This window comes from Macrobrachium nipponense, chromosome 18, assembly GCF_015104395.2.
Source record: "Macrobrachium nipponense isolate FS-2020 chromosome 18, ASM1510439v2, whole genome shotgun sequence".
Classification (NCBI taxonomy): domain Eukaryota; kingdom Metazoa; phylum Arthropoda; class Malacostraca; order Decapoda; family Palaemonidae; genus Macrobrachium; species Macrobrachium nipponense.
Genome location: NC_087211.1, coordinates 34963520 through 34978951, shown reverse-complemented (window position 1 = coordinate 34978951; position 15432 = coordinate 34963520). Strand labels below are relative to the sequence as shown.

The following is a 15432-nucleotide window of genomic DNA, read 5'->3' as shown; positions in this document are numbered from 1 at the left end:
TAGTACAGTATCATATATACTACAAAATTTGTTTCAACTTTGGCGGTGTCATATTACCCAGATGCCTGCAGTTGTAATACGCTCATGAACCCTATTAATTTGAAACAGTGTACAGTATTAGTATGTCCCATATCCTTTTTGTAGATGTTACTAAGTTAGTTAGTTAGTTAGTTAGTAGTAGTAGTAGTAGTAGTAGTAGTAGTAGTAGTAGTAGTAGTAGTAGTAGTAGTAGTAGTAGTAGTAGTAGTTCTTCTTCTTCTTCTTCTTCTTGCTTAGAATTTCATCACTGGCATTTTTTTTTAAATTGTAACATTCACTTTTACAGTGAAATCATTGCAGTCCTAGACAAACTAGTAGTAGTAGTAATTCTTATTCTTCTTCTTCTTCTTGCTTAGAATTTCATCACTGGCATTTTTTTTTTTTAAATTGTAAGATTCACTTTTACAGTGAAATCATTGCAGTCCTAGACAAACCTTTTTCTCCCAGTCTGTATTCTACTTTGCTGCAGCAGTACTTCAATAATTTCATAATTTAGCAGTTACTTCAATAATTCATAAGTTTATCTTAATATCAAACTGTTACTACACTGTGCCATAGTACAGTTCTCTCATCACCCCAAACACCCTGTTCTTGAACATTTGAAACTCCATCATCTCCTTTCTCTCCTTTATTTGTAACTTTTGGAGAGTTCATATTCACGTCATCCTTAGACTGTATGTTATTGTAAGCTATGAAAAAAAATTGTTGGTACTGTATGACATAATGCATGTAAGAAAGCAGTTGACCATTTTGCCAATAAAGTGAAAATGAATACCTCCGCATATTACTATCTACTGTTTTGTTTGTAAATAAGTGATGTAGATGAAGGACATGTTGAAAATAATCTCCCTTAGAATATGAAATAAAGTTTCTTTCTATTTTCAGGTTTTACTCGAAGCAGGATGCTTAGAATGGAGTGTCGTCCTTGCTGTTATACTTCGCGATGCCCTGGCTGTGGTAAGAGTAGTCACACTTGCTCGTGCTCCTGATGTGGGCCAGCACAGGTCATAACTCGTCTCACTGTTGGACTTCAGGATCTTCAACGTTTTTACTAATACTGAATGGTGAGTTAGTCCCAAACTGTTTTGTAATCCAAACACAAGGTATTTTTTTATCAATAACTGCAGTACTTATGCTGTGTGTTCTTGAGAGACTTTATTGAGGGTACATACACTTACATGAGGGTATAGTTAGTAACAAAAATGGAGTGCAGTGTACTGATATCAGACTGTACAAAAAGTAAGTTCTCTCTCTCTCTCGCTCTCTCTCTCTCTCTCTCTCTCGTCTCTCTCTCTCTCTCTCTCTCTCCGCGCTCTCCTCTCTCTCTCTCTCTCTCTCTTGAAGACTACAGGTGTTTGTACTATTTTTGAACCAATGTAAATTCGGTGTTTGTGATGCTTGGCAGATTTTCTCTTTGTTGGATTAAACACGATAATCCTTCTTGCATAAGGGGCTAATTTGTAAATTATCATAATTACTCAAATTTTTTTTGTGTTTGAAGTTTGTTTCTTATTGTTTTTCATGAGGGTTACTAGTATTTTATTACTTTATCTTAAAGAAAATGTAGATATTGAATGCACCTAAATTAGAGAGAAGAATGAATACCTCTACTGTGATTATGTGACCACACCATGGATGCATTAGCACATTTTATTACCAACAAAAGCAATCTGTAAAACAAGAAAATATATGGCATCAAAAGAACTGTATTTACCTAAAATATTTACCTAAAATACTCATATATTGTATTACCTCATGTATGATGCATGCAACCTTAAAACTTGTTCACAAAATATGATTTCATCACATCTTGCATATTGTGCAAGTTGCATTTTCATTTGGTTACACTCTTCTTCTTTCCCACCTACATTAAGTGGTTGGTTGTCTGATGTGCCTTCTCCATTGCCTTCTATCAAAGGCATCATCCTCCACCAAACCTCTTCTCTCCATATCTTCCTTCACTTTATCTCGCCATCTAATTCTCTGTCTCCCTCTCAATCTTCTTCCTGTAACAGGTTCTTCTTCAGCCCTCTTCACTCCCTCCTCATCATCCATCCTCAACACCTGCCCATACCATCTCAATCATAACACTCTTATGACCTCTGTAGTCTTTACTAAGCCTGCCCTTCTTCTTATTTCATCATTTTCCAATCTCTCTAGTAGCAATATTCCCGTAATCCACCTCAGCATTCTCATCTCTGTTCTCTCAAGCCTTACATCCCTTTTCTTCTTAGAGCCCATGTCTCCACTCCATACATTAACAGTGTTATAGATCTTGATGTTTAGCTTGATTGGCATTTTCTTATCACATACCACTCCAGCTACCTCTCTCCACTACCCCCATGCAGCTTTTATTCTTCTGTCAACTTCAGTCTCACATCCTCCCTCTTGGCTTAAAGTAGATCCTAAGTGTTTAAACTTTTCTGCCTGTTTTATAATCAAGCCTCTTTTTTCTTGTATTACTATTCTGTTGTCTCTATCTTCCCTACTTTAAGCCACCCCTCTCTAAAGACTTCTGCCACTCTCCAACCCTTCTCTGTAGGACCTCCTCATTTTCAGCAGTAATCACCAGATCATCGATATACAACAACTCCCACAGCTCTTCATTCCAGATCTCTTCACTTAACACATCTATGACCAACACAAACAAAAATGGGCTTAATGCTGACCCCTGGTATAATACTACACTAACTTCAAAGTTTTCTGTTTCCCCAACTGCTGTTATTACTTTTGTGCTCATTCTTTTTACACTAGGTTGTACTTAATTGGCACATTTCATTACAGTTCAGGAAGAATTTATTGATATTGCTTGTTACATGTAAGTTAGCTTTTGCCTTAATTGATAGGCCTGGATAAAGAAGTGTAGTAGGCCAAATGAAAAATGTCATACATCAGCCAGGCTTACCAGATTGTTTTTTAGCTTATCTGGTTGTTTGTTAATATTTTTATATATATTTATTAACCACTTACTAGTTCATGTACAAATGGCAACTAAACTAGCTTTTTTTCATTGAATTTCCCTGTTTTGCTTGAATAAGAACAGCCTCTCTCTCTCTCTCTCTCTCTCTCTCTCTCTCTCTCTCTCTCTCTCTCTCTCTCTCTCTCTCTCTCTCCTAGGCACTTAAAACATACTATACAAATATATCACTCATAACTCTCAAAGAAAGTTGGATGCTTTAGTAGGTGTATGTATACACTCAATGCAGGACTCTCTTCTCTCTCTCTCTCCTCTCTTCTCTCTCTCTCTCTCTCTCTCTCTTGTATTGCTTTCACTCCTATATGTTCCACACGATTTTCCTTGGATATTGCCCAAACTTTGAAACATTTTCTCTGATTTAAGAACGTGTTTCAAATTACACATCAATTTTGCTTCATTTTGGTGTCAACATCAATAATTTTGAGTAAGGTTTCATTGTAGGTTTTTAAGATAGATGATTGATATTCTATACCCTGAACTTTTGCTATAAAAGCAACTTGAATGCATCATGTAGAAGTTTTTTTTACTGTAGTATTCAAGTATCAATGATTATTGATTATAGACCCCTAATTTTGGGAGCACCTTAATATGGTGAGGGGGCTCTTGAACCTCAGGAATTTCTTCTTAGGTTCGAACCCAAGAGTCCCATATAACATTATATATTTATGGGTTAATATCTGTGGATTTTTCCACTTTTGTCAAAATTTTCCATATCTAATAAATAAGAAAACATATCATAACATGGATTGGAGTTAAATCCTATGCTAAATAGTGGGAACTGTAGTAGATCCTTCATCTACCCAACAATGTTCGGACCTGGTTTCCAGGCGGACTATTCTGTGGAGCTGGACCACGGATTCCAAGGGGCTGGTCTTGGAATAGAACTCTTGGCATTCTGTCCGGTTTGCCCATGATGTGATTACGATGGGGATAATTGTATTTTGTGATACTCTTAGTCCTACCAAGCAGGTACTTATTACACACTTGGGCCATACTAATCATGTTATGCCTCCTCTTTTTGGGGTAGGATAGTAGAATGCAGACATTTGGGAGTCATTTCTCGCTTGTGCCATTGGCGGAAGATTTAACTTCACAGAAAGCCAATGATATCTCTTCAAGATTTTTTTTTTATTGATTAATTTATTTTTTTTTGCTTTCTCTCATGATGCAGATAAATATGCCTAAATTTTTTAGTACCCCTGAGACCCCTTGATGGACAAAATTCGGCACAGTTGATGACCATTGGAAATTTATCCCTGAATCTCCCTCAGTCAGTTCAAGATGATAATGCAGCAAAGGAACATTCAGTTTCAAATAAATTATATGATCCAAATCACCCATCAGGGCCCATAGAAGTTCTACAAAAAAGTAAAACCAATCAGAAGATTCAAACATGATAACAATGGAACCATACGTTACAGAGAAAGGAAACAAATAGTACACATACCAACATCAGGCAAAGTCCAAAAAGAAGTAGAAATTATTGTCTTAACCCAACACTGGTGCATTTTAATTATCTTTTTGGACCAGATAACTGGCCAAGCTTTCTAGTACTTAAAGCTGAAAATAAAATATCAAAAGCAATACTAGAAAACAAATTATTGAACATATTTCCAACACAAGAAATGGAGTGCCAATATATTAAAAGAAAATGATTGGTTACTTCAAGTAACCAAGAAAACACAATCCATCACCTTTTTAAATATAAGAGAAATAAATGGCACAAATATCAATAATAAGTCATGAAACATTAACTTATATACAGGTCAGTTATTTTACCCAACATTGAAGAAGAAGGACTACCCTCAAAACACTTGACTCCCTTAAGTTAAGACAATAATATAGTACATGATTTAGAAGTCTACTCAGTTCCAAGTAGGAAAGATAAAAATAAACAAATTGACATTGCAAAAATAAAATTTACAGGCCAAGATCTCCCACTCAGAATAAAAATTCATGGACAAAATAGAGAAGTGCATCCATTTATACCAAAACCACTTCAGTGCACTCACTGTTCAAAGTATACAAAAAAATGCCATAATAAAGCAGTATGAGCAGTGTGTGCATCAGACACCCATACTACTAATCAGAAATGTAAATCCCCAAAATGTATTAACTGTGGACAATCCCATCACACTAAATCTAAGGAATGCTCCTTTTATCAATACAACACAGACCTCCAGTTGTTGATAAATAGAACATGAATGTCAGTCAAAGAAGCTAGACTTGAGCTAAAAGTAAGAGGAGTAAATATTCCATCGAAAAGCCACTCTTTCACAAATGTAACTAAAAATCTATATATCAAACATTAAAAACAAAAACAAGATCATAAATAATCGTTACAAACTAATTCTCATATCAAGTAATGATGAACCCAAAACAACGCATGGATGGAGATATCCACCAGTACCACTACTAACATAGAAGATTCGGATATCCATGGAAAAGAACTTCCAATGGAAGAGGAGTCAAATAATAATAATAATCGAACTGATAAAAAGAAAAGAATACTGGAACGAACCCCACTTAAGGGAAAAGGTGAATATGAAAATTACAATCAATCCAAAGAAACTCCAACTACACCAGGAGAACATTTTAAAAAGATATTTTTGTACATGAACTTCCCATGCAGATATATACTTAGCTTAGGTCTCTGACATCACGACAAAACAAAAATTCAAAACTCGCGGCACACGCTACAGGTAGGTCAGGTGATACTACTTACCCGCCGCTGGGTGGCGGATGTAAGAACCAGTCCCCCTTTCTTGTCAGATTATTTTCTGTCGCCGGCTGGACAACACCTGTTGTTCAGTCCTTACGATAGTTAAATTCTTTCTTGTTGCCGACGATTTGGATTTTGGTGAAGTACCCTTTGTTTGTTGGCTTGGCATACGCTTTTTGGATTGTTTTTTGGATTTTTCTTTTGGTTTGGATTTCTCTTAGAATATATAATCATGGATGATTCTGAAGTTAAGAAACCTAGTTTATTTAGGGTTTGTTCAGTGAAGGAATGTAAGTTAGGCTTCTAAAGCTGCATTAGATCCTCACTCTGTATGTACGTCTTGTAGAAGGGAATGAATGCTCTTTTATTAACCCTTGCAAAGAGTGTGAGAATTTGGATGAGGATGGTTGGAAGGCTCTTTCTTCTTATGTGAGAAAGTTAGAGAAGGATAGGGTGCGCAAGGCTTCTTCAAGGAGCTCTAGTAGATCGAGGGTGAGTGAAGTTGACGCTGAGAATCCTGTAGTAGAAGTAGTTCCTTCTCCGGTTTCAGCCCCTGCGCCCAGCTTTGAACCCGAAGATTCGTTTTCGGAAGTTGCTTCCGGAGAGCCTCGATCAGGAGTAAGGAGAGCCTCGCTCGCTCTCGACAAGGTAAGAGTGATGATAGTGCAAGTGATCAGTGCAGTGCCCTAGTGCAGTGGAGGGTGCGTCTGACCGGCTCACTAACGCTTCAGGCCTAGACCCTCTTCCAGACTACCAGACCCAGTGGAGGAGGAAAGTCGAAAGCCGCAGGAAGGTTAGGGAGAACCCCCACCGGTCAGGCGTCCCCTCGGCAGACCCTGTTGCTCGTTCCCAGGCTGCCTTGGATCGATCCAAGAAAGATATATTGCGCCAGTGCTTCTCGTCATCTTCGTCGCCTTCTCCTAAGCGTAGATGGAGCGCCTCGGAGTCGTCTCGCCCTCTCAAGAGGCCCTGGAAACGCTCCTTGCGCCCTCCCTTCCAGACCCCGAATCCTTCGCGGAAGAACCAGAAGTGGAAACGCAAGAGAGCCAAGATTTCGTATGTTTACGCTTCTCCTGTTCGCGGTCTCGGACTTTGTCTCCTGTAGAGGAGTTTAAGAGGTCTCCTGCGTGTATCCTGGTGGGTTCTGCAGGCGCAGAGTTGTGGCTTTAGCGGAGTCTATTGCCGGGACTTCTCATCGTCGGAAGGACGCCTCACTTCCGGTGAAGAAGTCTAAGAACGTTCCTTCGGCTAGATCTCCTCTGGCTAGAGAGAGAAGTTTTTTGGAGCTTGTAGCAGGAAGTCAGAAGTGCAGGCTGAAGCTCGGGATCATTCTCCGAGTAGGCTCTCCTCTCTCCCCAGCAAGAGTTGTGAGCATGTCAGGCGTAAGGAGCCGGACAGGCTCTCTCCTCAGGATTTCCGCTCCTCTTCAGTTAGGCGTCAAGAGCTTGACAGACGTCAAGAGCCTCGTTTTCGTCAGGAGCGAAGGAAGAGTTCTTCGCCTGGTGGCCACTCTCCTTTTGACGGACGCTTGGAGCCTAGTAGGCGCCAAGAGCCTAGTAGGCCACCAACGAGCCTTGTAGGCGGCAATGAAGCATTCTTCTCCGTTGGATCACTCCCGGTTGGATAGGCGCTCAGAGCCTTGTAAGCGCCGCGCTTCTGACAGGGAATCCTCTGTGGATGTTTTTTCTTCTTCCCCGTGGCAGGCGTCAAGAGCCTGGTTGGGGTTTTGAGCCTGATAGGCACCAAGAGCCTGGCAGGCGTATTGAGGATGGCAGGCGCCAAGAGCCTAGCAGGCGCAGAGAGCCTGATAGGCGCTCTCCCTTATCCAGACGCTCTTCTGTGGATATAGACTTTGTTTCCGACAGGCGAGCTTCCACTAGTATGGCTCTCTCCTAGAATAGGCGCTCCCCAAGTAAGCGCTCTCCTAGCAGGCGCTCACCCAAGTAGCGCTCTCCTAGCAGGCGCTCCCCAAGTAGGCGCTCTCCTAGCAGGCGCTCAATCCAAGTAGGCGCTCTCTGGTAGGCGCTCTCCAAAGTAGGCTCTCTCCTGGTAGGAGTTCTCCTAGTAGGCGCTCCCTTTGTTTGGCGCTGTCCCCATGTAAGCGCTCTCCCAGTGGATTTTCTCCCAGTAGGCGCTCGCCTAGTAGGCGCTCTCCAAGGATTAGCTCTCCTCCGGGCAGTAGAACTTCTAAACGTCATTCTTCGGAAGAATTTATTGGGGATTCTGAGGAAGATTTGCCCAAGGATGCTTCGGTTTCTTCATATAAGAGACTGACCGACCTCCTCTTGCAAGATTTTGGGGAGTCTCTTTCGCCGTTGCTCCTCCGTCCTTATTTTCAACGACCAATACGGGCTAAGAAGTCTTCAGTCGTTAAGATGAAGCCGACAGTGTCGATGAAGAAGGCTCTTAAGAACTTTGACGACTGGTTGGTATCAAAAGAAGAGAAAGGCAAGACCGTTTTGTTTTCTTTTCCCCCGTCAAACTGACGGGTAAGATGGGGTTCTGGTACGAGTCAGGAGAGCCCTTGGGTCTGACTCTTTTTCCCTCTTCAGCAGACTCGGACGTCTCTTCGTTGGTTGATTCCGCACGTCGCTCGGCGCTGAATTCTGCGAAGACGACGTGGGGTATGAGCGAGTTGGATCACCTTCTGAAGGGAATGTTCCGAGTCTTAGAAGTTTTTAACTTTCTTGACTGGACCCTTGGAGTCTTGTCTAAGAGGACTCAAGAGCAAGACACTCTTTCACCTGAAGACCTTCACGCAGTTCTGTCTTGTATGGACAAGGCAGTGAGAGACGGTTCCGGGGAGATTGCTTCACTTTTTGGTGCAGGAGTAGTAAAGAAGAGGGCCGTTTTCTGCTCTTTTCTTACCAAGGCGGTTTCTCACGCACAGAGAGCTTCCTGGTTGTATTCACAACTTTCTCTGCAACTCTTCCCGAAGAAGATAATCAATGATATCTCCAGCTCGTTGTCAGCAAAAGCGACGCAGGATATGCTGGCTCGCTCTGCTAGAATCCCGAAACCTTCGTTCCAACAGAAGACGAAGAAGGAGAGTAGGCAAGAACCCTTTCGAGGAGGACCTTCGTCTCGCTCTTCTTCCTCCAGAGGTTCGAGACCACCTAGAAGAGGAAGGACCTTCTCTCGGTCTATTAGGCCAAGAAGTAGTTCGTGTGTCCTCCAGACAACTGTGGGTGCCAGACTTCTGAACTTTGCAGTGTCTGGGCACGAAAGGGGCGGACAACTGGTCCCTCGCTATCATCAAGAGGGGATACCTCATTCCCTTTATCTCGAGACCACCTTTGACCACCACTCCAAGGGAACTGGTGGCCAAATACAAAGACCCACTAATGAATCAAGCCCTCGCTCTAGCAGTAGAGCTGATGTTAGAGAAAGAGGCAATAGAGATGGTTCAGGACCCTCTTTCCGCGGGTTTCTACAACCGTCTGATCCTAGTTCCCAAGAACTCAGGAGGATGGAGGCCGGTTCTGGACGTGAGCGCCCTGAATGTCTTTGTGAAGAAGAGGAAGTTCGCTATGGAGACGACTTCATCAGTCTTAGCAGCTCTTCGTCCTGGGGACTGGATGGTGTCACTGGACCTTCAGGACGCTTACTTCCATGTGCCGATCCATCCTTCTTCTCGCAAATTTCTCAGATTCATGTGGGGAGGGAACGTTTTTTCAGTTCAGGGCCCTATGCTTCGGCCTTTCCACGGCCCCCCAAGTATTCACAGGGCTGATGAAGAACGTTGCTCAGTGGCTTCATCTCGAGGGAGTGAGGATTTCCCTCTACTTGGACGATTGGCTTATCAGGGCCAAATCCAAGGAGTAAATGTCTGGAGGACTTACGATTGACGTTGAACCTAGCAGCTTCTCTGGGTTGGCTAGTGAATTTCGAGAAGTCACAGCTCCCCAATCCCAGTCAAGAGCGTATCTATCTGGGGATTCTGATGGCTTCTCAGGTTTTTCGGGCGTATCTGTCCCCAGAGAGGTATAACCCGAGGTTCGGAGAAGGTAGCAATCTTTCTAGAGAAAAGATGTATGCACAGCGAGGGAGTGGATGAGTCTGTTGGGGGACACACTCCTCGCTGGAGCAATTCGTTTCTCTAGGAAGGGTTTGCACCTCAGACCCCTACATTTTTTTTTCTTCCTGACGAGGAACTGGAATCGAAGATCTCAAGGTCTGGACTTTGCGTTCAAGATTCGCAAGAGATAAAGGAGGATCTACGTTGGTGGCTAGACCTCTACTGTTCAAGGAAGGCCTTTCCTTGCAGGTTCGGACCCAGCCTAGTGTTATATGCAGACGCTTCGGACATAGGTTGGGGGAGCTACTCTCGGGTCGAGAGAAGTGTCAGGCACCTGGATGGGGGATCAGGTGTCCTGGCACATCAACAACGAAAGAGCTCAACAGCGATTTGGTTAGATCTCAAGACCTTCAAAAACGAACCCCTCGTAAAGGGAAAATCAGTTCAGATCAACTCGGACAACACCACAGCCCTGGCTACATTCGGAAACAGGGGGTGGGGACTCACTCTTTTCTCCCTGTACGAGACAGCGAGATCGCTCCTCCTGTTGGGTCAGAGGAAAGGAAGATAAGTCTTCTCACCAGGTTCGTACAGGGAGAAAGAAATGTCAGAGCGGATCTGCTAAGCAGAAGGAATCAAGTCCTTCCCTCAGAGTGGACTCTGCACGCGGACGTATGCCAGGAGCTGTGGAGGACGTGGGGCAGGCCCCATCTCGATCTCTTTGCGACCTCCAGGAATGCGAGGATAGATCTATACTGCTCCCCTATCGCGGAACCAAGAGCAGTGGCAATAGATGCATTCCTGATGGATTGGAAAAACCTGGATCTTTACACGTTCCCACCTTTCAAGATTCTAGGGGAAACGTTAAGGAAGTTTGCAGCTTCAGAGGGAGCAAGGATGACTTTGATAGCTCCGTTCTGTTCTAGGCCCGCCCCACGACTGGTTCACAGAGGTACTGGAATGGCTGGTGGTTGTTCCAAGATCCCTGCCACTAAGAGTCGATCTGCTCAAACAGCCCCACTTCGACAGGTTTCACAAAAACCTCCCCGCTCTCAGTCTGACTGGATTTAGACTATCAAGAGTCTCATCAGAGCTAAGGGCTTTTTGGCAAAGTCTGCAAGGGCTATTGCCAATGCACGTAGACCTTCCACATCTAGAGTCTACCAGTCAGAAGTGGGATGTTTTTTTTCGACGTTGGTGCAGGACTCATAAAGTTTCCTCCTCCAGTACCAACTGTGACTCAGATAGCAGATTTCCTTATCTTCCTGAGGGAAAAATGCGGGTTAGTAGTCTCCACCATCAAGGGATACAGGAGCATGCTTTCCTCAGTTTTTCGTCATAGAGGATTAAACATATCCGAAGACAAGGACCTCCATGATTTAATCAGATCTTTTGAGACGGTTAAAAGAACCTCCTCCTTAGTTTCTAGCTGGAATCTAGATGTCGTGCTGCTCTTCCTGAGGTCCTCAAGGTTCGAACCATCCCCTACAGCTTTGTTCAGAGACCTTTCGATGAAGACATTTTTTCTCTCTGTGCGTTAGCTTCAGCGAAGAGGGTCAGCAAGCTGCAGGCTCTAGAAGGTGACGTAGGTTTCCAAGGAGGCTCCGCGGTTTGCTCTTTTCTTCCGGCTTTCCTAGCCAAAAATGAAAACCCTTCTTCACCGTGGCCAAGGAGCTTCGAAATTAAAAGCTTATCCTCCTTAGTTGGGACAGAAGAGGAGAGATCTCTTTGCCCGGTGAGAAGCCTGAAATTTTATCTTCAGAGGAAGGGAAGACTTGCTGCTAATGAGAACAATCTCTGGTGCTCTGTAAAGGGACCCAGTAGGCCCTTATCTAAAAATGCCCTCTGATTCTTTATCAGGAATGTTATTAGAGAAGCCCACACTTCTTGCAATCAGCAACAGTTTAGTCTTCTGAAAGTCAAGGCGCACGAAGTACGGGCCATCGCGACGTCTTTGGCTTTCAAGAAGAATATGTCATTGCAAAACCTCATGAAGGCCACTTTTTGGAGGTGTGAATCAGTCTTCTCCAATCACTACCTAAAAGACGTATTGATTACGTATGAAAAGTGTTTTGAGCTAGGCCCTTACGTATCGGCGGATTCAGTGCTGGGGCAGGGAGCTGAAACACATCCTTTTTAATCTTTTTCCCGTTAGTTTTAATTTTGAGTTTTTGGTTGTACGAATGAGGTTGCAGGAGGCAGCTCCTTCTTTCGTATACTAATACGTATTAGTATTTGGTTAGGTGATCGGTTGTGCTTGAGGCTCCTTGCAATTGGTATGATAGGCTCTGGCATGTAAGCGGGTTTTGATCCCCATTGACCAGACCCTGCTTGGATTCTGCCAAGTAAGTGGACTCAGTTCCCATTGGTAGACCCAAAGAGTTCTCAGCCATAGGTCACGCCCTCGCTGAGACACTTTAGGCAACGCAGACTAATAGACAGTAACTATGAAGTCTTCTGCCTAAATCAGGTAAGAACCAGAGGTTTATATTTTTTATTCCTTTAACATGTGTTGTTTTCACTTTCTAGGTGAGTATGTGTCTCTTTCCCTCCACCAAGGGTGTCAATCAGCTAAGTATATATCTGGCAGGGAAGTTCATGTACAAAAATGATATTGTTAGTATACAATAAAGTTTTGTACATACTTACCTGGCAGATATATGCGGATTGATGGCCCGCCCAGCCTCCCCTCAGGAGACAGGTGGAAGAAAATAATCTGACAAGAAAGGGGGACTGGTTCTTACATCCACCACCCAGTGGCGGGTAAGGTAGATCACCTGACCTACCTGTAGCGTGTGCCGCGAGTTTTGAATTTTCTGTCGTGACGTCAGAGACCTAAGCTAAGTATATATCTGCCAGGTAAGTATGTACAAAACTTTATTGTATACTAACAATATCATTGTAATAACTTCTTTCACAAGTGGAAATACACAATTACCCTCAATCCCAATCAAATAGCCAATGTCTGGATAGTAAAGAATAAATTAATCACTTTAAAATTTCTAATAGATAATACTAATGAACATACCATTAAACCAAACCAAATTATAACTATCACTCCCCAACCATCCACAAGGCCCAAATACTATTCCACTAATAACAATAAAGCAAATAACCCCTCAAACCAACATTCCTTATCACTACAGAAAAGGACCAGTAGAATTAAAAAACCAGAAATTTCTAAAGCTAGAAGATCAAATACTTCTGAACCAGTAACTTCATATAACCAACTAACCACCAAGACAGAGGACACAGTACAAAATTGTATAGACTATTTATTAAATTAAGGAAATGCCCTTTAACACACCTACATGAGAACGAATTATGTTCTGAATCATTAAGATACAAAAAGGGAATTATAAAATAAAAAATAGACTTATTAATATTCAATTATGCAAAACAAACAAACTACTGAATCTAATAACCAACATACAAATACAACAAATAAAAAACCACAAATAAATTCAAAGTCATATAAACTTCGAGGTAAAGTAAAATCAGCAATCAATTAACAGAATTTAACACTAATTCCTCCCAATAAGGGAATATGAAATTATTCAATGGAATATAAATGACCTCTTATCCCAACTACATCTGGGTGAATTACAAAGAATCCTATGAGACCACAACCCAATATGTATACAGGGGGTCCTCGAGTTACGACGTTGATCCGTTCTTACGATGCATCGTAACACGAATTTCAGCGTAAGTCGGAACATTGAAAAATACCACATGATTTAATGTAAATACCTATCAATAACAACGAGAGAACAATTCCTTACCTTTATTAGTTTGATTGGCTTGCACACTGGAGAGGAAGCTGCGGTGCTGGAGAGACTGGGGGAGGTTAGTGAAGAGAAAAGAAACCTCCAACGCTTCAAACAAAATCTTTTCGCCTTCTCCTGAATCACCATAAGGCTGACTGGGATACGCCGTTTGATTTTTGGTCTTCCAACCAAAGCACCAATAACCTTTCCATTTCAATTAATTATAGGACCACTACGCTGCTTAGTTATCACTGTCGCTTTCATAGGAGCAGATCCTTTCACATGTTCAACGATGCGCTCTTTATCTTTGATAATGGTAGCAACGGTCGAACGGCTAAGGCCAAGCGAGCGGCCAATGTTTGTTGGCGTTTCTCCCTTCTCGGATCGCTTTATAATGTCCACTTTAATTTCCATGGTGATGGCCTTTCTTTTCTTCGATGCACTACCATCAGAAGAGTCCGCCTTGCGCTTGGGAGCCATAACAAAGAGCAAAAAGTTACAAAAACGATACAACACGAGGGAGAGAGAGGCAGTGTAACAACCAAAATGGCGTATGGACGAGGACTGAGCGTAGCGAAGCGACGCCGTCCTCTCCCCCACAAAGCGTATTCTTCCGCCGTGCGCCTGGAACTAGTTCGCGTTTGTTTACGTTGCTTACGACGCGCTAAACCGCGTAAGACGGAACGACGCAAAATTTAGTTTTTTATTTATTATTTTTTATATTTTTTTATGGGGGCGCGTTCGTAACCCACCGAAACATCGTAAGTCGAGACCATCGTAACCCGAGGACTTACTGTATGCCTACAACACATAGGATCTAACCTCTCAAACATTCGACAGATAAAATTGCTTGTTATTCACCAACTGATGGTGGAAAACTAGGCACACCAATATATGTTCATAATAGTATCACCTAAAAAACTTTTAAACATCACATCACTATCATATCGATAACATCTATAAAATTATACATGCCAGATAAAAATATGATCACAATTTTAGCTCGAATTTCAGTGATCTACCAACATTAATTACTAATCTACATGAACCCCTACTTATAGTAAGTAGATTTTTAATGCTCATAGTCCCCTCCCTTTGGTTGTTTGGGGGAAAAGGGAGAAGGGAAGAGGCAGGGTAAAAGTAGCAGTCACCGTGCTGAGACACCAGGAACAAACATAGAGTAAAATGCGTATTAATGAACATGACCTATGCTGCCTAAATGAAAGTGATGTGCCAACTTACTTCTCCAATACCCACTTAACCTTTCTTCAGTAGATATCTCGCTGTGCTCAGTCGGCTTACCTGAAGGACTTAAGTGGAATGTCCTGGATGGCTCGTATACCATGACCACTTCCCCATAGTCCTTAATTATTTAAATAATAAAATATTGGCACCTGTAAAATATTATATCCAAAAAGCAGATTTTGACATTTACAATCTACATACCAGAAATATACCACCATTTCTGCATAACCAGAACCACAATACAATATGTGAATTCTTCACAGGTATCATGATAAATGCTGCTGATAGAAGCATACCTAGAATAAGGCAGGTTTCATGATAAATGTTGCTGATAAAAGCATACCTTAAAACAAGGCACACCCAAATAAATCGTGTCCATGGTGGACCTCCAACCTTAGCTACTTTGGGCAAAACCAAACACGTGTTTAAGTCGAAATCTAGCAGACTTGAGACAAGGCTCAAATCCTTAACAAATTACCCAACCACACAAATATTCTAAACAAGATAGTGGTCTCAACATAACAATCAGGTATATTAAACCTTTATATAACAAATATAATGCCAAATTTCCAAAACTTGTATTATCTGAGAAAATATTTATCATGTAAAAATTGTGTATCAAGCTTGTCAACAAATTCATCTATGATATTTGGCAAAAAATAAT

General features: G+C 42.1%; 1 protein-coding gene across 2 annotated transcripts in view; it reads left to right on the top strand.

The window, feature by feature from the left end:
• LOC135196961 (guanine nucleotide exchange factor subunit Rich-like) overlaps positions 1 to 15432 on the top strand; it is a 387875-nt gene that overhangs the window by 287942 nt on the left and 84501 nt on the right. Inside the window, exon 27 of one of the 2 annotated variants that reach the window (XM_064223820.1) lies at positions 925 to 1082. The exons of the other annotated variant lie outside the window; for it this stretch is intronic. Coding sequence (XP_064079890.1) covers positions 925 to 1050 — 126 coding nt within the window. The 3' untranslated portion in view covers positions 1051 to 1082. Of the gene's footprint in view, positions 1 to 924; positions 1083 to 15432 lie in introns of those variants that run through there. 2 annotated transcript variants of the gene reach the window in all.